General features: G+C 42.8%; 1 protein-coding gene across 4 annotated transcripts in view; it reads right to left on the bottom strand.

Moving 5' to 3' along the window:
- ITPR2 (inositol 1,4,5-trisphosphate receptor type 2) overlaps positions 1–25,966 on the bottom strand; it is a 228,630-nt gene that overhangs the window by 12,279 nt on the left and 190,385 nt on the right. For 2 of the 4 annotated variants that reach the window (XM_077337917.1, XM_077337918.1), the window contains exons 48-55: positions 23,400–23,525; positions 17,940–18,115; positions 14,715–14,879; positions 13,276–13,471; positions 11,860–11,952; positions 10,779–10,909; positions 9,278–9,443; positions 6,935–7,095 (exon numbers count right to left, since the gene is read on the bottom strand). In XM_077337917.1, coding sequence (XP_077194032.1) covers positions 6,935–7,095; positions 9,278–9,443; positions 10,779–10,909; positions 11,860–11,952; positions 13,276–13,471; positions 14,715–14,879; positions 17,940–18,115; positions 23,400–23,525 — 1,214 coding nt within the window. Of the gene's footprint in view, positions 1–6,933; positions 7,096–9,277; positions 9,444–10,778; positions 10,910–11,859; positions 11,953–13,275; positions 13,472–14,714; positions 14,880–17,939; positions 18,116–23,399; positions 23,526–25,966 lie in introns of those variants that run through there. The other 2 variants (XR_013231068.1, XM_077337919.1) reach the window with 2 other exon arrangements.

Here is a 25,966-nt window from a genome sequence, read left to right as displayed (position 1 = left end):
TGATCAAGACAGTGATGTGTTCAAAGTCATCCATGCCAGAATGAGTATTCAAACCAAGGTCTCCCAAATCTAGCCTAACACCTATACCATGCTAGTTTTGCTGAACAAATTTCCAGGTTGCACCATCAGTTGCTAGGAGATAAACAGTGGGACAAAGCTTTTTCTGACACTCGTAGGAATGCACTGGGGATTGAGAGCTGGGCAAAAGCAGAGAGTGGTGGCCTCTGGAAGTGCATATTTTAGAAGGTGGGATCCTAATCAGATACCTTCACATTAGAAAGACTAGTTGGAACAGCACCTAACAGATTTTTCTTGGCCACCCAGTAAGCCTTTTGATTTTGATTTTATACATGATCTGACCACTGAGGAAGACCTCTCGGAGTCAAAATGCATTTGGTCCATTCTATGTTGGTCTATTCCATGTGTAATTAGAAATGTGATGTTTTTAACTCATGATGACTATGTTTTTAATATGTTGAATTAACGCACTTTATGTAACAAAGATTTGAAATTAAAAAAAATTATTTTTGCATCTGAACCTTTGGGTTTTTAACTTTTCTGGTTAGGTTGGGTTTTGGTTTCCCTTTTTGGTTTTGCAAGATGGAGACCTACCACACATAGCCAAAAGTCTCCCTTGGCTTTAACCTGCAGGGAAAGATTGGTGGCAGTGAAGAGTTTGTCTTGCTCAACCATTAGTAGACTGATCTACAACTGATCTTCTCATATAGGACCTCCTGATAAACCTCCAAGGAACTCCAGAACAGAGTCTGTAAGCTACTGACTTACTCCTAAGTGAATTCACTAATGTATATGTCAGAAAGAGAAATTAGTTCTGCTAAAATCTGTAGACTCTGGTCATAAAATAAAGACATCTGTTCCATATATTAAAACTGCCCTTCTTTTTACAGCAGTTACTGGTGATCCAAAACTGTAAATTAGGGACTGGATATACAGACTGTTAGTACTTACTAGAAATTTACTATAGCAAAAGAAAGATTTAAAGAGTACTTAATCTTTGCCATACTAATGTGGCTTTGGCTTTAATATTCCAGCAGTAAATGGCACATGTCCTTAAAATCACAGGCCCACGATCCATTTAAAGTTCACGTCGACGTCTGCATTTAAAGTTCACATTGACTTCCACATCTTTTAGCACATAAAATAAAAAGAGCTCTTTCACATGCCAGTCATCCCAACTTCTTTTGGACCAGCTGTTAGATAATTTAGACTGAAATTGTAATAAGGCAGAAATGTATACTGATGGTAAGACTGAATTGTGACACAGTGAAACCTCAAGATTAATAACAATTAATTAATTTTATATTACATTAAAATCTTACGCATTAGAATAATAAAATGTTAAATATTATCATTGGCCATGGTGCTTTCTCTTATGGGCATGGGTTTTCAGTCTGGTGGGTCATACTGAAAGGTCAACAGTGTTACTTCTGGCCTCAACCACAGGCCTGGTAGAACAGCTTTGTCTTACAAGCCCAGTGGACTTGTCAAAGGTACTGCAAGGCTCTGGTCTCATTTGGCAAAGCATTCTACTAGGCTGGGGCCAGGACCAAAAAGGCCCTGGCTCTGGTTAAGGCCAGCTGAATTTCGTTAAGAACAGGGACTCATAGCAGATTTTTCTTGTTCAAACATAGTATCTTATGGGGGGCATAGTGAGAGAGGTAGTCCTTCAGATAAGATGGCCCCAGACCATTTAGGGCTTTAAAGGCAAGAACCAATATCTTGAATTTAATCTGGTCTCCAATCTGGTTTCAGTTCAGCTGGGGAGCATGGAAGGAGAGGGATCATGTTCCCAATGACCACACTCAAGACCACCCATTAGAGTGTCCTTGCTGTGCCAGGAATGATCAGCCGCCTCCCGGCGCAGTGAGCGCCGCGCTGCGTGGGAGGGAGTCGTGGGTGCCCACAAATGCGCAGAAACAGCTGGTCCGTGCCTGTGCATTTGCGGGCGCCACCCACGGCTCCACCCCTGCAGCGCGGGGATGCAGTGATTGCTCCCAGCGCAGCGCATGCACGCTGCCCTGGGGGGAGGAAGGTGCACCTGCTGGCGCACCGGCGCCTCCCCCCCCCGCTGTGGCCCGATACCAAGGCCTCCACAGCCAGGTACTGGGCCACAGCCCAGTGGCTGGGGAACACCGCTTTACACCATGATACATCTTAGCCATTTTATTTCCTGGGTTCAAATCTTCACACCACGTACGAAAATCTTCACACCACTGGGGGAACACGGAACACTTATATTATCTCAGCCTAACCTACCTCAAAAAGCTTGTTGTGAGGGCAAAATAAAGGATGACGTAAGCCATTTTGGGTTTCCATTACAGAGAATGGTGGGGCACAAATGAAATAAATATTCTTAGCCACTAATAGGAGATGGGGAAATGAAAGGGATGGCCCTAAGAATCCTCACTCCAGAGTAAAATAGGTTTTGGGGGGGAGGGATGGGCATTCAAACGTGTGAAGCACAGTGCCACACAGATCCAGTCGAGTATAATGGTTATAGTGTTGAATTCAAATCCCCACTCGACTATGACACTCAGCCTAATACTTCATAGGGCTGTTGTAAGGGATACAATGTGGAAGGGAGAATTGGTTGTGCTGACTTGGAGGATGGATGGGATAAGAATGAGTAAGTAGAAGATATTGTTGAAGCCTGCTCCAGTAAGGAATTGCAATGTTCAGTAATGCTAGGGGAAAGGGCACACCATTGCAGATCTGAAACTCAGTGTTTTACACAAGTCCAGAAGAGCTTTACACAAGTCCAGTGTTGTATGCAATAATTCCTTATAGGTCCTCAATGAGATGCTAGCCCAATAACTACATTCAATATCACCATACTGTGAGAAGCATATATACAAAACCTATATACTATTAGAGATGTATGCCCCCCCATCTACAAATACCTAAATCCATGGATTGGGACCACGTGGATGCTATATACAGATTTTCCAGCAAACCTTCGGGGCTTCTCAGGTTTTCGAAAAATCTGAAATGTTTAAATTTGCTCTGAAGTATTGTTAATAATTAGCACTAATTTTGGTTTGGCAGCTGCGAGCTGTGTTGGAGGCTGGTGGCAGCTGCAGCAGAATGTTGGACCCTGGCCGGAAGTTGTTCCAGGCCCAGCTGTGGTGGCGGCAGATGGTGAGAGCCGCTCCATGTCTGGCAGGGGTAGATGCTGGAAGCTGCTCTAAGCAACTCACAGTCACTGCCGTGGCCGGTCCCAGGGGGCTTAATGCTTAAATGGAATCACCATTCTGAGGCTGGGGCAAGTTTTAGTCAGGTGGTCACCTCAGTTTGGATGTGGGAAACACCTTTCCTGCGGCTGTGAAATCAATCTGCTGGAGCATGAAATCAGGAAAGTAGATTGGCCTGTGCTATGCTAACTGGGAAAAGGCAGAAGGGGTAAGGATTTTCATAGACAAAGTAACAGGGATTCCCAGACATCCCATCAAGATCCTGTGTAAAACTTCCATATATTTATTTATTTATGGCAGGGAATGTGCAAGTGTGTGTGTGATTATAGCTAATCCCTCCTGCAGCAAACCTTTGACATCCCTGCCATTTCTGAGAGCCCTGTCCCTTGGGAGCACATTTAAAGGGTATTTTGGATGGTGGCAGAAACAGAAAGGCAGGAAAGTTGCACTTCCTCAAATTAAAAAATCCCTCTCTGCAGAAATTTTAGGTGCTACAACCCTAAAGATGCTCTTCAAGGTTTAACATACTAGGTATGGTCTTTGCTAATATAAACAAGGCTTTGTGTCAACATATATACAAAATGCACATTATGTTGGACAAAATACTTTCCCCTCCCTCTCTCTGCATGTACTTTTTAGATATTTTATGAGAAATATCGTTCATGAGATACATCCTACCTTTCCACCCTGCCCCTTGGGTACACCTTAACTGATTTCTTTTTCTACAGCTGATCTGATTTCTTCATGCTGCAGATCTAATCTGGTATGAAAGACGATATAAAGCTAGTGGTTTATATCACAGCTTGGAAGAGGTGGTTTCCTGAACTAGCTTTGCAACTAAATAGGGGGAGAAAATCGGGCACAGAACTCATCACAAAGATTCCAGAAAGACAAACAGTACAAGGCTTAGTAGTTTTTCAAATTCAAGAACCTTTCCCCAAGCAGACAAACAGGGCTTTGCAGCTACCTTACCAGTAAACTGCATAGGAAATAACTGCATACAGAAAGAAATGTGCATGGTTCAAGACAGCTGGAACTGCAGCCCCTCTGTAATCATTCTGGAATATTATGGTTGTGGGTTGCTGGATGGTTTACCATTAACATTTATGTAAAGTAAATGTAAATCATATTTCAGTCATGAATGTAAAAGATGGATTAAACAAGCTTCTCATGTTTTCTGTCAGGACTGGTACCCATCCAGAACCTGAGAAGCTAGACTGGTTATTTTAAGTACTGGTTGGGGAGGGGGATGCTGGAGAAATGGGAGGAGCATTGGTATTGTTAAGTCACACAGTTCCCAGACGTGATGACTTGCTGACACCTTTTTTCAGCACCTGGCAACTGTTTGTAGAAAGTGAATGTGGCCAAACGGGGCTTTTGCCAATAGGGCTCCTAACTGGCTGTTGGAGATCTGATGGGCTGTCAGGCTGCAAAGAACTTAAGTTCACTTGTGCATTTAAATTCTGTGCATGGAAGCCAATATTTTTAAACAATATTTTCATCTTAAAGGGCATGCTTTTAAACACAGTTTTTGTCAGAAACATTGAAGAGTTACTGTTAAGGAGTTATGCACGATCTTGCTCCCTGACATTGTGTAGTATGCTCTGCCTTTTGCAGCACCCATTTTGTGCTTGCTCCCATCGCCATGTGTCAGAATTCCAAAGGTACTCCCAGGTTCAAAAGAGTTGGGGACACCTTGGCCAGAGAATTGGCCTTACATGATACATCATTGCTGGGTCATGCTGGAAATGATGTCACAATGTTACCATCAGGGGCCATTCTCCCATCGTAAGTCTCTACTGCTTGCCAGATTGGCAACCCTATCTATGGAGCTGGAGCTACAGGCCCCCAACACTTGTTCACAAGGTTGAATATCAGAGGTTCATTTTTTAAAAACTCACACTCCTGTTTACTGATACTGTAGCCTCAGAACCAGAGACCCCATCATTAGTAAAAATTAACAATACAATCGTGTACAGCATTAGTAATTTCTAATGCTTAGCACTGGTAGATTAATATACTGAGAATGAATATTAGTAGAGACATAGGAACATATTAATACATGATATCATAAAATTGAGAAAGGGTAGCTATGGCAGGAACTATACCTGAGTGAACTACCACTTTAATATTCTAATCTCTATAGCACCCATGCAAAGACCTTTGCAAACTGTATTATACAGAATTGTTTTCATTTTCTACTCCTTTACAAATCCAGAGGAGAAAAATACTGGACATGCTCCAAGAGAATTTCTCCAAAATGCATTGTGGTGGAACCAGCCTGCTTTGGCCTACAGGCCCTGTTCCACCCTGCCTACTCCCAGGGATTCCCTACTCCTGGAGAGGCTTGTCTCCCTCTCCCTCTCTAAGGTAATGTCACCACCACTACTAGACCAGGGTATGGAACTGCCTTCTGCTGAGCTTCCCCTTTACAATTCTCCTGCTGCCCAGTACGTCATGGGGACAATTTATTGTCAGGTGTGCCTCTGGAGAAATAGCTGCTTGCCAAACTACCATCCTTTCTTCTCTTGGGCCTCCTTCTTTGATAGGATTTCCAAAACGGTGGAAGTCTAAGTGGTACAGAGAACCACACCAGCATCTTAAGTTATAAAGTATTAATAAAAATAAAAATAAAATGTTTACAAGCCTATTTTTAGTACAGCACCAGATTGAGCAAAGGACCTAAAGAATTGGGTAAAACACAAATATTCTGGCCCTCTCACTAGGTATGCCCCATCAGATGGAGGAACACATCTGATCATTACTGTAACACTTACTGAGGAAAATAACCAAGTCAAACCTATCAGATTGTTGATTAAGGACCCTAATGTTTCATATATGGCTTCTAGTCAAAGCACCCTACCATATTAGCTATCCGCCAAAGAACATAGGATACGCTTTATCTACTTCTCCTACAAGTAGACCAATAGCATAACGAAGCCACTCTGAATTCACTGGAACAAAGTCACAATAGGCTGTCCACTCCAAGACTCTACCCATTCTCACTTAGAAATTTTTATCCTGCTTCATTATCTGGAAATATTCCAAGAGCTCTGAACTATACATTTATCATTTTTGGTGTGTCAGGTGCCCCTTCCCCAGTCGCCCCTTTGCAAGTTTAGAAACAAAAGAAGCTGTTGTTTTTGTTCCATAAATATGACCAGAAACCATTCCAAAATTGAGATTTTACTTGCCAAGGACTACTTTTGTCATGTTATTAGCCATGATGATGGCTAAATGGAATCTTCGTGCTCAGAGTCAGCATACCTCTGACTCTAGGCAGACCCCAAGAAACCTTCTAGAGAGAGTGGCATGAATGTATGTTGAGCTTCCTCAGGCTGTCTGCACAGATTTGGGGTCCTGACAGCTGTTGTAGGGACAGGTTTGTATGCAGGCACTCTAGCTCTGGAAATTATGACAATGCAGAACAAAGGTGTAGGAATGGCTGTCATGATCCAAGAGCTTCTGAGAGTCATTTCACTCACAGATGTAGAACAATTTACAGACCCCAGGAGCCCAGTGGGCTGACAGGAGTTGAGACTTTTTCCCTTCATCTTTTCATTTTATCCAACGCTGTGCCTTTGTCACAGATACTTGCAAATGCATTAAAATGCCTTTGACACTGAACATATAGAGCCTTCCCACAGTTAAAGCAGAATGTAGGCCCCCTCGGATGACAGGGCCATCCCATGGCTCCACGACTCATACTAAAAGTGACTCACCACAATCATTTGAGCCACATAACTTTCAGGACCAGTGTATTCTGTCGGGTCTTTCACTCGGACCAGAACGATAAAGTAAAGGTAGTGCCACATGTTGTGCTCTGACTTGATGTGCTCCTCAAATGAAACTGTCTTGTTATCAAATTTGTCTCGCTCAAGCCCTGCAATAAAAGAGAAACACACACACACACAAAGGCTTCATTAATTCCCCTCAGCCTGCCAAGGAAGTTCAAAAGTATAACAGAAAACACCTCATACAAATCCAATGAAACATCATCAGAGATGGAATTAAGGCAGAAGCTAAAAAGCCAAGATGTCTCCCCATCCTGTGCTTCTTGGGGAAGCCAATCCTAGAATGGGAATCCTTTTTGATTCTGTGGGTGCATTTGGGATGCTGATTCAGGATGGTGGGCAAAAGCACAAAATGCCACAGGAGGCAAAGCCAAGCATAAAACATCAGGGAAAGGATGTTATGCAAAATCCTGATAGTAGCTCTTCAGCACTTCAACTGAAGCTCTGTTTAAAAAGACACCTTTTAAAATTGATATATTGTTTAAAAATATTGTTTTGTCTACACACAAAACAAGTATACATATTGATTTCCTCCAAAAGTGCTCATCTGGTAGTACCTGTCTTCATTTTGCAGGCATCTAACATATACAAAAGGAAAAAGAGAAAAATACTTCTCCCATTTTCTTCTCTGCTTTAGTTGAGTCCTTCTCTCATGAGCCCAGACATTTTCAACCTGCACAATTAGGACAGTGAGTGGTGAAGGGATGGTGTGAGCTCACTGCATGTGTGATGTAGACAATGAGAGAGAGAGAGATCTCTGCCAATTTCTTTGGAAAGTGACCAAAATGTGATGTAGGGATGTTATTAATTTCCATCCAAATTATAAAAATATACTCAAATTGGAAGGATCTGATAAAGTTCCAGTTTAGATGCATTAAGCATTTTAGCTGTACTGTCCTATTGTGCATAGTCAGAAGGAAGTTCCACTCTATTTTTTAAAAATTATTTATTTATTTGACTTTTAGGCCACCCGTCTCCGCATGGTCTCAGGGCAGCTTACAACAAACATAAAACAATCCAATTTCAAACCATCATATCAAATCTAAACATTCCCTATTAAAATTACATTCCATTTCAGTCCATAATCACTCTGTCCAAAGATCATTCCCTGATGAGCCAGGCACACAAATTAAAGGTATTCCACTATCTGGCCTGTGGCCTCTTGACCTTGTCAGGCAGTCAATATTGTTCATCAACCTTTCAGTGGCCAGTCCCAATCCATTTCTCTCTAGAACAGTAACAGCTACCCCTTCACCGCTTAGAGGAGTTTATAGAAAACCATGAGAGTGGGAACTTTCTTGACCTGAGGCAGACTGCTCTAGAAGGTGGGGGCCACAGTGGAGAAGGCATTTGTATCGGCAGTTGTTGATTTTGCCCATGTGCAGGTTGCCATCTTCAGAAGTCTCTGCTCTGGTGAGCAAAGCTATTGTGGAAAGGTGGTCTTGCAGATATGAGGGTCCAAGGACATCAAAGGCTTTGCATGTAATAGTTAATACATTACATTGTCCTTAGTAACTTGTAGTACCTGCAAGATGGGAGATATATGCATGCTGAATCGAGCCCCCCAAAATAGCCAAGCTGGGCATCCTGCACCAGCTGGAGTTTCTAAATTGACTTTCAGGAGGGAACAATGTACAGTGCATTCCCGCAGTCTAGCCTCATTGTTACTGTAGCATGGATCCAAGTGACTAGATCAGCCATGTCAAGATTCGTTGACATTGTTCATGTCAGGCTGAAATTCCCACCCTCATGCATGCCACCTTTTGGAGTTCATTAGAACTGCAGTTAACAAACATGGAGGGTGAGAAATGATCAGTTTTTAGAAAACCATACTAAGAAGCACATTTTGAACTCCATCTGGCTCTGCACCCAGAGAAGTGGCAGCATTTCTTTACAAGTTACTGTCCAATGCATTCTCCTTTGCCAGATGGGTACCACAGTTGCCAGGATAAACATTCTCTCTTGCTCATACAACAACAAACTGATTTGGACTGCTTGTTACATGTGCCTGAAGTTCATAGGAAATGACCATAGAATTCCCCCACTGGATCAGTCCAGTAGTATCTGAAAATACCCTAACATAAAATAGTGCAGTATTTTATTAATAGCAATGGTTGTCAAACGAGCATCTCATCACCAAACAGCAAGCTTCCCTCTGACATGTCACTTAGTTTGCCATCATCACGGAAAAGGTAGTGTTGTGGACGACTTCTTATTACAGGAAGAACAGCTTAAAAACAGGCAGCTTTTCTCTGACTTGTTCCCACGTACCACAGATGAAGCAGGTTGTTTTCAAGATTTCCTCCTTCTTCTGCTTTTCACTCCTTAGATCTGCAAACGTATCAATGATGACTCCAAATATGAGGTTCAAGACAATAATGATGACAATGAAATAGAAAAGGAGATCATAAACAACCCGAGCAGCGAAGAGGGGCTCCTGGAAGAACAATAAAGTGTCTGTGTGATGTCAAATTGGCACCCGGCAGAAAAACACGGACACGAATTCGCAGTTTAATAGCATCAGTTTCAACCCACCAGTGCATACAAGCAAATGATCCTATCTTACATGTTACATCCTAGTCTCCATATGTAGCTAGTTTAAGGATGCTTAATATAGACATACGGAGTTTGATGAGCAGAGGTGTGTATTTGGATATACCAAGCCTAAAAATACCTGGAAAATACCATAATGGGAAGCAGTTTAAAGAGCCCCAAAAGAGCCCAACCTGCGCCTTGGGTCAGCTGGTTTTAGCCAGTTTGCCACTGCTTTTTGTCTCAGCATGTTTTGGTTCAGGTATACTGGACTTGAAAAAAATTGGGATTTCCAAAATTTCCTGGATATGAATACTCAGTATTGGAATCTGACATTTTTCCGTGGGAATCTCAATTTTTTTTCTGGGTCAAATGGACCCAAAGTGAAAAATACTGCATCTACCTGCCTACTTTCCCCACTTGGTGTGGGGGAAACTAACATTTGCCTCTAACAGATGAGAGAGCCAGGTGAGTGGGAGGACCAGGAGGCTGGGCCATGGTACAATCTCCACTTCCATTGTTATGACAACAGGCCATGTCTGTTTCTCCAGGTGCTAACTGGCAATTCTAACCTAAGTGGAGTATGAAGTCAGACATTTCAGCCCCTAGACACAAATCTAGGATATGAGTCCCTGCCCCACTCTCATTTAGTCACATTTTATCAAATGAGTAATAAGGGGGGGGGGAGCTGGGGGGAGGGGCCTTCTGGTGATGATCTAAAAATTACCCCAGTCTCTATAATCCTTATCACAGAGGTCAGCAACATTCCTAAAACAGCATCTGTGGGAACTATGATCACCTGGAAGTGACATCACAGTGTCTGTAATGCTACTCCTCCCTGTCCCATCCCCCAAGTTCCCAGAAAAGAACTCATCTTCTTCTCGGATCTAAAAACCTGTGCTTAATGATGTCACATTAAGACACTCAATCCAGCCTTCACATTACACTGTTAAATCAACTTTCTGATGTACAACAAACCACATAAACATGATTATAATCCAGGCAAAATTAAGCACTTTTGAATTCTTGTGATTCTTAACAGAGGAGTTTAAGAACATGCTCAGCATCTCTCCCATTAAACATAATAGGATTTTAAAAGTGCTTGGGATGGATCTTTACATGAAGGAAAGCCAACTCCTTTACTTTGGTTCACCCATTATTTTTTACTACAATGAAATATCCTGATTTGTGAACCTGTCTTTCTCTTTCACGCACACACACACACACACAAAATGCTTACATCTTTGGAAGGCTTGCGTAACACATCTCCAACTCCACCACCGTTTCTCAGGCCTTGGTTCAATACTGTCACAATGCACATTAGCAGAGTGTCACACGTCCTCTCAATCCCATCCTCATCATCTTCCTCACCTGTGGGTGTAACACAGATATATGATCCAAGGGTCTAGTGAGTATCTATTAACGGTTCTCACAATGGAGAACATGCAACCAACAGCAATAGCTCTGTGCTGTCTCCTCTGCTCTATCTCAGCAACATCCATTGAAAGAAAATGCCTGATGTAACATGATTGTGTATAATATTTTGCCTGTTCCTGAAAGTAGCAACTAATGAAGTAATGGAAAGTCTCAGCCCAATGTCCATTTTGCTGCTGGAGACAAAAGAGGACAGAAGTGTGAACTTTGAAGGAAGATGTTTCAGGCATCCTGTTTGTGGATTCATTTTTCTCTAACCTCTAGTAGTATTCTGGCCCTTTGTAGAATCTCAAGAGACCTTCTAGACTTTCTGATAATTATACTTTTCTAGACATTCTCAGAAGTGCATAACAGGCAGGGAAGTACAAGTCAGTCAGGGAGCCTGACAGTTATAGAAATGATCAATCACAGAAGATGCATGTATTCTACCTGTTTCAAGTGGGGTAGTGTTGTTAATCTGTTACAACAAAAAACAAAAAGGTGTCTTGGTGCTCCTTAAAGAATAACAGTTACAATACAGCATAAGTTTTCATAGGTGCAGGTTGTGAAACCTCCATTTGCAGACCTAGCTGCCAAAGATGCTTCTGGCCTGAGTGCCATTTTGAGATAGGGCTGGCCTTGATTCTCTTCTAAAAGAGCAATGGACACTTATGTATGCATGCACTATCAAGTCACAACCAGCTTACGGCATTCCCGGCAAGGAGCTTTCAAGGAGAGTGAGTGGTTTGCCACTGCCTCCCTTGGCACAGCCTTCCTTGGTGGTCCCCCATCCAAGAACCAACCCTGCTTAGCTTCATGATGGGATTGGGCCATACCGGGCTGCTTTCCCTCACAATGGATACATAACTTGTTGGAAGTACAAACTGTTTTGTGGGCATTCTACTCACCTGATTTTATGGCTGGTATTGTAGTAGTGCAATTATCCTTTCCACATGTTTCCATCATTGCTGTTAGTGTTGTGGTGGGAACCGTGCCAGTGTCTGACAGAATGAAAAGCACACTGTTAACAAAGGCTGATTTTCAGCATGCACAGACAAAAATTACGAAAAATATGGCACACATATTAAACATGAGGGCACAGACATGCTACTAAATTCTCAGTCACACACCTAACGTGAGTATATTCTCATAGCAGCCAAATTAAATTGCATCACAAAATACATGGGTCCATTTACTTTATTTGTATGTACTGCAGAACATTTGGTATCTCTCCACTCTTGATCTCACTAACAATGATTCCATAATGGTTGAAGAAGAGCTGGTTTTCGAATACCAGCTTTTCACTGCCTGAAGGAGTCCTAAAGCAGCTTACAAAGGCTTTCCCTTCCTCTTTCTGCAACAGACATGCTGTAAGGTTGGTGGAGCTAAGAGACCTCTCAAGAGAACTGCTCGGTGAGAACAGCCCTAAGACAACTGTGACTAGCCTAAGATCAGCCATTTGGCTGCATGTGGAGGAGCGAGGAATCAAACCCGGTTCTCCAGATTAGAGTCCACCACTCTTAACCACTACACCACACTGGCTCTCCCAAGGATCTTTTGTAAACTCACCCAAACTACATTTTACTACATCTTAGCTTTGAACCTCAACAACTGGAAATTAATTGAATTTTAAATTGGTTTGAATATTTGCTCCAGTAATTTATTTAGTGTTGGAAGAAACAAATAAATCAATCAGACCACCACCAAGGAAGAACCATAATGCTGCCAGAATAAATATGATACCCCTGTTCCACATTTACAAAATATCACAGGCATTTCATTGGTGTCCCTTCCTAAATTAAAGAACTGACATCAAACACAGCTTCTACCTAGTTAGGATGAATTACATTCATGAATTACATTCATAAACATCATGTATGAAAACAATGTCCCCCAAAAGCATTAAAGAATATTCACAAAGGCTGACAAGCAAGACACTGAGCGGCTAGATCATTTTCCTGAAACTGGAGTGATTACGAGACTTTCAAGAATGAAAACATTGTTTGATGCTCATTTGTGAATATGTATGGAACTGAGTAAAGCACTGATTTAACAACTGCAAAGTGAATAAATGAAACCTAGATCAGCTTTATTTTATCAAACACCTATTTTGCCCTATGCATTCCCAATTGTTTTCTGCTTCATGTATTAGCGATACAATGAAAGAGTTGAAGGAATCCAAACTGGCAAAATTATACAACAGAAAAAATACCCCAGGATATCAGTGCTCTTATCCCACTGGACCAGTGACAGCTCAGAAATACACTACAGCAGATTTGTAGGCAATGCTGAAAAGGAGTATGCTTTGGCAAAAAGAGGAATACCTGCCACAGGTGTTCTGTTTTTCAGCCTTTCAACTTCCATAATGAAGTCATCTTTCAAGAACAAGAACCCAACAATGGAGAAGAGGTAGACCAGGATGAGGGCCAATACGGCGGTCAGGATAATGGAGCGTCCATTTCGTGTAACACTTTTAATGACATTCAATAAAGTTTCCTCTCTGTATACCAAGTCAAATAACTTGGAAGAAAGAAGACAAAACAAGGGAACAGATGGGTATAAGGAGAATACATAGGTTCTATGAATATAATAAATAGAAAACATAAAGAATAATAATAGAATAAATACAATACTGTTTACAGATAAACCCCAGAAATTAATTATAGTGGTAGTTTTCAAACTGTGATCGAGGAACCCTGGGGTTCCTTAAAAATTTATAGAGGGTTCCTCAAGGAGAAAACCAGTAACAGAAAAAAAGTTTCACTGAAAGACATCTTGTCCACCAATACTGATTTTCCTTTATAATGTAGAACTACTGAACACTGTCAAATGCCTTCTTGGGTACATACCCATTTCACATGAGGCCCCAAAAGAGTATGCAACCTAAAACAGATGCCTACTGATTTCGTAATTATGTAAAAGAATGGACCTACCATTTTTGCACATAAAAATAGAGCTGATGACTACTAGTTAAGATATGAAATTAGGGGACTGATCAGAAAAACAACAATATTTTCCTGATCCATATTTCAAAGAGGGCATAATTTTCAGTACTCCAAATTATTTATAACCCAGATACCAGTTTGATATATAGATCTCTCCCATGCTGCAAGATTCTGATATTATACAGGGCCATTTTTCCCTCTGGGGAATCTTTCAGGGGGCTGGAGTGGTTGTTTTTCAGGCAAATGACATCAACATTACTTCAGCGCAAACACACAACAGCGAGCAAAGCAGCCACTGGCCAAAAGCTTCCCAATGGAAAGAGAGCCAAAAAGTCCAATAGAACCAACACAGAACCAGGGAATCTCTGGAGAAACAGCCACCACAGAACAGGTAGCCTGGCCTGACTTTAGGAGCGATAACAGAGGTTGCAGTTTGACTAGCTGTACCTAAAGTCAGATCCGATGCATTGTGAGGGAGGCAGACTCAGAGAGTCTACCCTTGCTTGTAGACTTACATAGTGTAAGTCAATGCAATCAATAGGGTGAGTCATCTAAAAAACTGAAATAGTTTCCAAGTTGAATTCCAATACAGGACCATGTAGAGTGTATTACAATACTCTAAAATCTGATATGCACTTGTAAATATCTGAAACTCGGATATCACATAGACACACACACACTTCCTGTTCAATATCAGTGTGATAATTTGCTGCTGCAGGAAATGGGACCTGTAATCCAAATTAATGACTTGGACCCCAGGGAGTTGCTGTTTGGCAGGAGGGGCTCACCCAAGCGGCACAGCACTTGCCTCTACTCACCAGGAAGCTGTAAAAGAACTCATGCACACAGAGGCCCAACATGCAGACAAGCACGTAGGCCACATGGTAGAGGAACGCCATGTCCATGATGACTGCTCGGTAGCCACGAGTGAACGTGCCACGGTTCCCAACAAAGCTCACCAAGAACACTACCTTGTTACAAAGCTGAGGGGAGAGAAACACAGGACTCAAGTTATTCACAAAGCCCCTGTCTGCCAGTGCAAGGTGCTGCTGTCCAGAATGTAAAAATAAAACACACCCTGCCTGCCTACAAGTTTCCAAGCTGCATTTCAAGAACCCCAAACGTTCTCCCCACCACGCCTATTATAGTAGCATGTTACATGTGAGAGAGTTTGGACTACAAGAGAGTTTATAAGGCCACCATTTTCATTTTCGTCTTTGTGCGTGTGCGCACATGCATTATGTTGTTTAAAAGCTGGTTTTTAATGTCTTTTTAACTGCTTGCAGCCATATGGGCACTAACAGGGCAGGTATTCAGTACACAAATGTTAAACAATCAAATAAAGTTAAGATTGCCAGTACTTCTAAACCATCTACAGACAAATGCATCGATTGATTTGGATAAAACAAATGTAATGATATGTATCTATGTGCAACCTTCTTTCCCCCGCTCCCTTTCCCCTTTTGCTGTGAAGTCACTGCCAACTTATAGTGACCCCATAGCGTTTTCAAGGCAAGAGACCTTCAGAGGTGGTTTGCTATTGCTTGCCTCTGGACAGGAACCCAGGACTTCCTTGGTGGTCTCCCATCCAAATACTAACCAGTGCCAATCCTGCTTAGCTCCTGAGATCTGACAAGATCAAGCTAGGCTTAGCTATCTAGGTCAGGGTATGTGTACCCTAAGTCTTGGTTTAAACTGGGGCAAATGGGGCTTGAAAAGGAACAGATTATCTGTAATGATAAGACAGAGGTGTTCTGGGCTAGTAGAAAGGCAAACCAAGGACTTGAGATATCCCCAGTCTTGGATTGGCTTATAGTCCCCTTGAAACACCAGATTTGCAGCTTGGGGCTGATGCTCCCACTCAGCGAGGGCCTTTTCAGTGGCAGCCCCATGATTATGGAACTCCCTCCCCAGGGAGGTATGCCTGGCCCCTTCATTCTCAATAATGAGAAAGCAGCTGAAGATAGCTTTATTCATGAAGGCATTTGATTACTTCTTCTGCTTACTGGCAGTTTTATTCATTTTAACTTGTGGTTGTCATGTATTTAATTCTGTTTTGTTATTTTTTACATTGTAAGCTGCACTGAGTTCCTATTAGGCATAAGGGCAACTAATAAATGTTTACATAAATAAATACAATTGCAGTTTACCTCCTGTGGAATATGACTATGCCCTGACCTGGATGTCTAGTCTGATCTTCTCAGACCTTTGAAACTAAGCAACTTTAAGGAGGAACATAGATTCAAGTGGAACCATCAGACTTGAGCTTTGTTAAGGAGGAACAATTAGCAATACATGTTCAAAAAACACAAACCCTTGTCTTACCAAAAACTTTGTTAAACATAGAGGACAGATTGATGGCCATGACATAAAGCAGACGGAAGTTTTTCAAACATCTAGGCATAGCATTTCAATCGACTGGCTCAGATGGCCCATGCTATTGAGACTGCCCAAAGAGCCATATCAGCCACCCTGAGGTTCTTTTTCATGATATTCCTTACATGATCAAAGTCTTCTAGGGCAAGCTGATTCCCCAACTCATATATGGGTCACAGCTCTGCTTAGATATCAGCATTTCCATCCCTTGGGGGCAAAAAAAGTCTAATGTTCTTAGGTCCATATTTGGTGTTCTACACTACATTCCCAGTGCCCTTCTTCCACAAAAGTCAGGGCTGTTGTCACTTGAAACATGATGCTGGCACTCAGCAATAAGCCTTTGGCCTTCGGGATTAACTTCCTTAATTCTTTGCAATAATTTCTGTTCATTCTGAGTGACAACTATTGGGGAGAAACCACATTTTGATGGGTTTACATCCTAGCTCTATACCATCGTGGATTTATGGGAGCCAAACATATAATTAAACAGTGAATCTGGAATTCGACTAGACAGAGCATGAGCTGGTGGTAGAGAGTCAGATGCCAGAGAGTTATCTGGTGGTAGAGAGTCAGATGTCAGAGATTAGTTCCCCTGGCTGCTTCAGAGGGGAATGCTCCATGGCATTATACCTGCTGATAACTCTACCCTTCCCAAATCTCGCCCTCTCAAGTCCCCACCCCCAAATATCCAGGGATCTCCCAACCTGGGTCTGGCATGTCTAAAGGAAATTGATCTCTGTAGCTGAGAGATTCATTGTGCTTCCAGAAAAGTGGTTGCTGCCACTGCTGCTGTTAGGAGAGGAGGAAGCAGCTGGAAGGGCGGGAGAATGATGGAGGGGGGCAGAAAGAAAAATAGGGATAGGTGGGGGGCCAGAAAAAGAAAGAGTGATGAGGAGGGGAGGCAGAAACACAAAGAGGGAGTGATTGAGTGGAGGGCCAAAAGAGAGAGGAAGTGATAGGCATGGAGGAGAAAGAAAAGGGGTAACAGGAGGAATAAAAGGTGTGAGAGAGGGAGGGGGAGGCTGCAAAGGTGGGGGGAATGGGATAGCTGCCATGCAAGTTTGTTGTGGGTCCCCACTTGTGGCTTAAAATTCCTTGCACACTGAAGAGCCTTCACCTTGGCCTGCTTTAATGCTTTACCATCAGCTCTTTTGGAAGGGAGATATGCACATGTTCCTTACCGCCAACATGTCTGTCCCTGCCAAATGGACATGAAACAGTGAATCAGCATAGGGACTTTTGGTCTCCATACATAACTCCAATCTTACCAACTTTTTAGATTTCCCTCCTCTTCTTAGATGGTTCTAATGAGATAACCTCGAAGGTAGTCACATTTTGCAACTCATCATATATTGTCCACCAATGTGTTGTCTCTGTCCACATATCAACCTTGGCTGATCTATCTTGGCAACTAATAAAGATAAGGAAGCTAAGGAGGGCCAGTCCTGGTTAGTACTTGGGTGGGAGACCACTGAGGGAGTACAGAGTTGCTAAGCAGACAACAAGGAACCACTCCAACCATCTCTTGAGTCTTCATAAGTTGGCTGCTACTTGATGGCACTTTTCATCACCATAATAAATGTGTGTGTGTGTGTGTGTGTGTGTGTGTGTGTGTGTGTGTAAGATAACCAAGCATTTTTATAGACAATGAGATTGACAACACTTACATTAGCAGCACCCAGAAGGATCAGTGTTGGTCCGAGGCCAATTGTATAGATTGACCGGAGCATTACGGAAACCAGAAAGGGACGAATGCCCACAGGCTTAGGGAAGAAGAACAGCAGGGATGTACACACAGCCACTGCTATCCAGAGGAGAACAGAAAACAGTGGGGAAAGAGTGCCTAGAAAGAAAAAGGAAGGTGAATGAAAGAAATGCCAACCAAATGTTCTTAGGTAAGAAGTATCTATGAAGAATTGTATTTGTTCCAGAAAATTATATGGATACCCCAAAGTCCTTCAAAACCTCTTGCGAAGCCAGAAAATGAAAGTGGACTGAAGAAGCACAGTGGCTCCAAGGCAAAGAGGTATCTCCAGGTTAAGAAAGACTGCCTTTTCTGAGCTCTGCATCACAGCAGAGATGGGCCAGTTATGCATCAGCCCATGATGGCACAGTTCAGCTCAGCTCCACAGCATGCAAAAATAGTCCAACAGAGTTGTCAAGAGATGAACAGTTACTTATTTTTGTAACTTAACCAAGTAAATTCACCAGATGACAATGGGGACTTTGCTGTTGTCATTGCACCAATAATAGTAGCAGCAGAGGCCATCCCTGGGCAAAAGAGGAACAGATGATCATGTCCAGTGTCCCCAGGGACTTTTGGCCCAGACATTCAAGATATGGGCATTCCTGGAAAAGAAAAGTGCCCCAGCCCTCCTTTTTTTCTGCCCCAGCCCTCCTTTACTGGCACTTCACTGCCTGAGAGATGAGAGAAGAGACTGGGGGAGAAGGCACTGAACTGTTTTACAGTATGCTTCCCCCTCTCTGTCTTGCCCTGGCTTTTTCCTGTTACTCCACCCATATTTTGTGGTCCTGTTGTTGTCTAGCTTGGCAGACAGTCAAAGAACGAGGAACGACATCAATGCAAACCTGGGTAAAAAGAGAGGGACAGAGAAGAGGGACCACTCTCCCCTAGCCAATCCATTCCTCTCCCCAGCCACAGTTCTCTGTCTCTTAAGGTCTGCTGCACATTTAGAATGCAAATGCAGCCCTGCTTCGAAACTTCAGGTATCAAGGGAATCATCAGACCATCAGAAATATGTATTTCACCAGTGCGGAGCAGGGGTTTAGACTAAGATCCGGAAGGCCCGTGTTTGAATCCCAGCTCTGCCACTGGGCTAGTTACTCTCGCGGGGTAAAATGGAGGAAGGCAGAATGCTGTATGCCACACCCCTCAGATCCTTAAAGGCTTGGTGGGATTTTTTAAAAAAAGGTAAATAAAATAAGAGACCACGATTCCCATTCCACACATGCAGCAGAAAGCAAGCATTAGCCCTCATATATGAAGAGAGAGTCATAGCAACTGAGCAGACTGGTAGGATCCCTGTTTGTATGCCTTGGTCCAATTCACATTACAGTACTTTTGAGTTCAAATTACAGATTGCCAGATCCAGTCACATAATTTGGCTCTCAGATCTTGATGATGCATTTCCCGGCAAAAGCCACTTACTGCTAAGGATAGAATTTCAGGAGGAGGCAATTTTTGGCAGACAAAAGGCCCACTTTGCCCCGTGATGCCTACCAATTTTCTACTGTGATTCTTCTTCCAAGCTGATGCCTCAGAAAGCCTAGATCTACAGGTGGCAAAAACATGTATTTATATGGCCCCTTTCAACTGTTCAAGGATTTCATAGGCATTCATTCTGTAATCATTAGAATAACTGTGTAAGGTAAAGGAGCCAGAAGGATTTCTGACCTGTCTTCATGACAGTCTCGAGGAAGCAGAAGGAGAAACAATATGCTTTCTTCCTGAAAGGCAGACTAGTAAAAGCAGCTTTGCTGTTAAAAGTGTTCAGTTAAAATGGTACCATAGGGATTGTTAAAAGGATATCTACTTCCACCTCTAGATCATGGCTTCAGGTTAAGTCTATGTCAAAATGTGACTGTGAGTAACTTCCTTGTAATAGTTGATCTCAGCCCCCATCAGAGATTCAAGGGCCATGTCTACTGGAACCGTGGGCTCCTCATTAATGCCCCTCCCACATACACCACTGCACATTCCTATTGGTGGGCTGGATGGTCCAGAGGTGAAAGGGAACTGGCCTGACGACTGACCACCCTTTCCTCTGCACTCTTGGTCACAGCTCAGACATGTCATCAAAACGGTGTGTAAAATGAAGCTTTTGGTTTCTGATGGTCCCATCTTCCCCGTAACCACAGCTGAATAAAGGCAAAACAAGATTTCTTTAAAAATCATCAGCTTGAAATATTACAAGATATTACAACTATATGCAACAAACTCTAGTGGGAAAACTTTTCTTCTCAGTTACACCACTTTACCCTGCAAGGAAGAAAGCTGCACATCTGAATGGCCTGTCCAGTGTAAAAGGCCTTCTATATAAGGTTGCCACCCTCCAGGTGAGGCATGGAGATCTCCCATACTTGCTCCTGATTTCCAGATTACAGAGACCTGCCCCACCCCCTTGGTGGTCTCCATGGCACAAAAACCTACAGAGGTTCCTCTCCTCTTCAAATCCTGCCTTCTCCAGGCTCTTTAACTATGAAGAGAACTCGACCTAAGAAGAGCATTCAAACACACAAGCCCCAATCTCACTCCTTAAGCCTGAAGTGGTTCACACCAGGGGGGGAAAGCTTTCCTTCAGGTCCTTACAGACAGAAGAATTTTTTCTTTGTTGGAGAAAGAGGGCAATTCCTTCTTTTTCCAGCATTTATCTAGTTAATGTAAATAGTCTCATCGAACCAATCTGTCCAGTAAAGAGCTGGTGTGACTCTTCATTTCATACTCCAGCGTCTCTAAAGGCAATTAGATCTTTGTGAACAACAGGGCGTGGTAAAGTGCGATTCACAGTCATGAGATCTGCTCACCCCCCTGTAAAGGAAGCCAGCGCCAAGCCACAAGCGGTATTTCTTTTCCATCATCTTGCCCCATGCTGAGTATCAGGCCAGGTCCACATGCTTTAGACGCTGGGGCTGACCCTGGCATTCCAAGCTTTTCAGGGCATTTCCGCAGCGCTCAGCGCACGTGACTGGAGCCAAAGAGCAATTCAGCTGCTGCCAGTGCAGGAAGACAACCCAAACAGACCACGTGAGAGAAGCAAAAGACACCCTGGGGGACTCTGGAATCTATTTGCAAGAAAGAGCCCAGGACCTTCGGAATGAAAAAGAACCAAGAATTTAAAATAGAGAAGTGCTGGATATGTGCCTCCAGTTTCTGCATCTCCAAATGCAGCATGTTAAAACCAAGGGGTGTGTGTCAGAGTTAACTGTTTGCTTCAGGCCTTCTTCTTCTTCTTTTTTTTTAAAGGACAGTGTCCTCATGCTTTCCTTTGAAGCATTTATTCTTCTTCAATGTAAACACTGAGCATCTTTGTTCTAAATCATGCAAGGAGCACTGAGCAAATCTTGACTCACTGGCAACGACTCTATCTGTGGGCTTCCGAGCCCAACTTGAGCCTCTGGTTTTTGCTTTCAGAGCTCAGGGCTGGTTCCTGGCATTTTGCTCTCTGGAGAATACAAAGGGGTCTAAACACTGTGCACCCATCTTGCCCTGTGCCTGTGCCACATTGCCCTGAAGGCTTGGCCTGACCACCACTTCCAGTGCAACTGGGAGTAGAGAGCCAGCTAAGCTCCAAGTTCTGCAAGGCCTGCAAGAAGGCGCTCTTCCACCAAGCATCTGGCTGAGGCCAGAACAAATCAGTACCAATAAAATCTATGGGCCTCCCTCCACTCAACTCTGCTATTCCCTCTACTGAGCTAGAATCAGATCAACACCTATACCATTTGTGAAACAGTTTCAGAAGCAGACCAGGAGACTCATCCATAAATACATCAGAGCATCAAATTGTTTTAATGGTATTGTAATTATGAATTTAATTGTAATTGTATAAGTAATGTTGTAAACCATCCTGAGCCTGCTCACAGGAAGGGGTAGTACATACAACTAATGGATGGATGGATGGATGGATGGATGGATGGATGGATGGATGGATGGATGGATGGATGGATGGATGAGCCCTGTGCAGTGCATCACTACTTTCTTCCTGGTGCCAGCTCAAGCAGTTGCTCGTGTGGCTTGTCCTGACAGCATCCCCTGTAATGCACACCCTCTCCTCTCCTATATATGTCCCTTCCCCTTGCTCTACTGTCCCTACCACTCAGAACCCAGAGAGCCTGGAACACAGGGCAGTGTCTGATTTGTTTTGGTGTAACATGGCATTTGAAGAAATTCAGAACACCGTAGAACATCAAGCAGAAAGGGAACCTTTTTCATGGCTGAAGGCTTGGCCATATCCAAAGTTGGCCTGTGAATTAGGAGTTGAATGCTTGATGGTATTTCATTGTATTTATTTATTTATTTGATTTGATTTATATCCTACCACTCCCATATAATGGCTCGTGGCAGGTCACAAAGTCCTCATTAAAATCCCATTAAAATACCCATTAAAAAGACATACCAATACAATACAGAAAACCACAGCGACAAGGAGATAAAATAACTCGATCCCCATGCCCAAAAAGACTGATGCCCACTATCAGGGAGGGAGAGGGGGCCTAGCTGGCAACAACCCAGATGCTAGCAGGCCCTACGGAACACAAAAAGCTTCACTATTGATGATTTTGGGTCTGTTGCCTGACAGCATAGTTAATTATCAGCTATGCTTTCAAAGCACATTTGATTGTTAACCATTTGTATACTGCTTTCTATCAGTACATAAATGGGCATTGGGCGGGTGCCTGTGTGCATAATGAGAGGTGCTCTTGAGATGCTTTAGAGCAGGGGTAGTCAACCTGTGGTCCTTCAGATGTCCATGAACTACAATTCCCATGAGCCCCTGTCAGCAGCTGCTGACATCTGGAGGACCACAGGTTGACTACCCCTGCTTTAGAGAAGCTTCCTTGTCATTATGTGCAGGTAAATTATTTAGAGTGCCTCGGACATGCAGAGAAGAACAGGCCACACCTTTTAACTGACTTGGCTATCCTGTTTATGGCTTTGCTAAAAACCACTGATATGACAAAGAGTTTTACAATCTTCTTCTAAAACTCTATATATTGTGTCGCTGCTGCAAATGCAGATCAATACTCCCATTTTACTTATGAGAAACCAAGGGTGAGTAATACTTGTTTCCCACGACTAGGGAAGAATATGCGTTATTTCATTTTCCCTTGGCAATAATCCTGTGAGGCAAGGTCTGAGAATTCGTGACCCGCCCAAGACCACCCAGGAAGAAACCTGACTGAATAGTGGCTGACTTGAACTCCCTATGTTAATCAATTCAAGGCCAATGCTCTAGCAACTATAGTATCTTGAAAGCAGATCACATTGCCCTTCAGGGCAGGAACCACATAATTTTTTTATCAGATGAAGGGGAGTGATATCATGTATGAAGACTCAGTTGTGTAATATTTATTTTGAGTTTTAGAAGTTTGGAAACGAAACTACTTACCTTCATCCCCATCATCTCCAAAGGGGTAGAAAAGTGCTACAGCGAGATTAATAAAAACTGCCAGATTGAAGGAAATACTTCCCCAAAGGGAAATGTGTCGGGAGAACCAAAAGAGTGCTGGATTATCTAGAAACAAAAGGAAGAATGGCAATATGTCAAGAAGGCATCAAAAATTAAGTTCACTAGAAAGTGATGGCCTCAAGGAGAAAAGTCCAGCAAAATCTGCCATAAATAGTAAATGGCTAAAATCCTCCAAAAAGGGAGGTGACAAAGGGCCATGCCACGAGAAGATCCGCCCTGAGTTCCCAAAGATAGGGTGGGCTATAAATCTCATAAATAACTAAATAAATATAACTCTGCTAACTTGCAGTTCTTTGGATCCTGCCATGAGCACAAAAAGCTCCTAAGTGCTCATTAAGAAAATTAAGAATCCTGAAATGATCTGAGGATTCAGGGAGTGAGAGCATATCCAAACGGTTTCTGAATTGGCCTAGGAATCTTTGCAGAAACAGATAAGCTTGAGGCCTTGAAGCAGAAAACTGGTAAACCAGCCTCTTGTTTGTCTCCCTTTTCAACAAATGCAATTAGATTCAATCCTGATCAACTGTTTTGATTTCTCTTGTGACCAAGCGTGGGTTGTTGTTGACTCCTGGGTCTAAAAGGACTGAAAGTTGTTTCACATGACTGGCTCTTTTTTTTTTTTTCTTCCAGTCACATGGAAACACATCACACCGGCATTGAAGCTTTAACACATTCTGCTGGCCCAGCTCCCATAAGCTCCAGAGGGCTCTGAACCATCAGCTGCCCCATACCTGAGCCATGCCTGACTGCTTACTGTGGCTACGTATGGGCATGTATGAGGGTGACCTTGTGTAACTGGTATGGGAATGTCAGAGAAAACGGGCTCTTTTTCTCAGTAAAACTACTTGTGCCAGATTGGTAACATTTTGGTGATGAGACATCTTGAACCAAGGACTATGATGGGAAGGGCCAGGGCAGAGGTTGATAACTCTCAGCACACATTCCAAGCAACAGCATAGCAGATCATATTTCTCAGCAGAGAGGGCTAATTCTTTGCCCAAGTGACCATGGTGAGTGCATAAAAGGGCCACTGGGGTCAGAAGACTGTGAGAAGATGACTGGAACCATCACCTCTGCAAGGACTTCATTTCCTGTGTCTCTCAGATAACTCAGAAGTAGAGAGCCCTGCTGGCCTGATTTTGGCTCCCTTGCAGTGCCATCATTGCCCATGCCACAGGGTGGAACAGTGCAGGTATCAGGTGATACAAGGTGCTCAGAGACTCATGTGGGGGAGCCTATGAAATCAGTGACTCCGGCTTGGCTCCTCAATTTGAACACTTGATCATGTAGTGGTTGCACAAGTCACGCACTGCTGAACTTCTTTCAGATCTCTAGGCTAAAGGCTGAACTTTAATTATTTATGTTTCTAAGAAGCATCTCATTAATCAGATATTGGGATCAAAAAGGGTTATTTGACAATAACTCTGAGTAAACCTAAACATATATAGTATTGTGTTTTGTTACTGATTCTACAGCAATGAAGAGCGAGTGCCTGGAGGCTCCAATGGCCCATAAGGCCAATCCCAGTAGGAGTGTATAAAGCCACAAAATATGACATACTCTTTTACTCACCAGTTCAAAACTTCCTGGAGGTAAGCATAACAACTAAAAAAATATAGCCACTGTCTAGTCACAGATGCATTCCAGAATGGCTGCGCAACAGTAACAAAGGATGACTTTTCAAACGTGAGCAAAGAGTCTGTAATTATTCTGTTCAAAATACACAGCTGCAACAGACTCAGGCTCAAAAGCTTCATATACCACATTTCCCAAGATTCTTATAAACATAGTTCTTTTAAACTGACTGCAGCATATTCCTTATTCATGGAGGTCATCATTCAGAAAATCAAAATCAAAGTATTAGGCATTGGGAAAAGATCTTGAAGAATTGTATAAAGGATAAAAAAAGCCAGGAGAGAAAAGATTTTTGGAGGGATGAGTATCAACTGGGTGTGGTAGACAGCAGGTTGCACAATCAAAGAGCTGTTATTTTGAATTTGTTTGCAAATATAAGATAATCTATATACAAAACTGAAAACACTTTAGTTTTTCCCCATGCCAGGGTTACAAAGGGCCCTAAAAGCAGGCTTTGACCTGATCTTCATTTGGCGCTAAATGAGGGTAGACCAGGGAATGGGGAAGTTCTCCAGATGCAGAATAGATTATATATACTTCTTCAGACTGCAGGGGATACATTATTTTTTAAATGTATCTTGACTTATACAAAAGAGTTTCCTCTGGGGGGGGGGGGTGTTAAGGCTAAGCTGGAACTTCTCTTACATGTACTAACTTTCAGCATGCCATATGACTGTTTTTAATATGCTCACCAGCCTCTATAGGGCTTCTAGTCCACTCACCACATCATTCTGCTGCATGTGAAGACCAGGCCCGCGCTTGTGAAGTTGTGAGGTCAGACTACTAGCCTCAATGGTCAAAGTGACCTGGGAAGACAGCTGTTACAGATTCAATAAAAGCTTTTAAGCAGA

Source organism: Paroedura picta, chromosome 5 (genome assembly GCF_049243985.1).
Source record: "Paroedura picta isolate Pp20150507F chromosome 5, Ppicta_v3.0, whole genome shotgun sequence".
Lineage (NCBI taxonomy): Eukaryota > Metazoa > Chordata > Lepidosauria > Squamata > Gekkonidae > Paroedura > Paroedura picta.
This window is presented reverse-complemented; position numbering and strand designations above follow the sequence as displayed.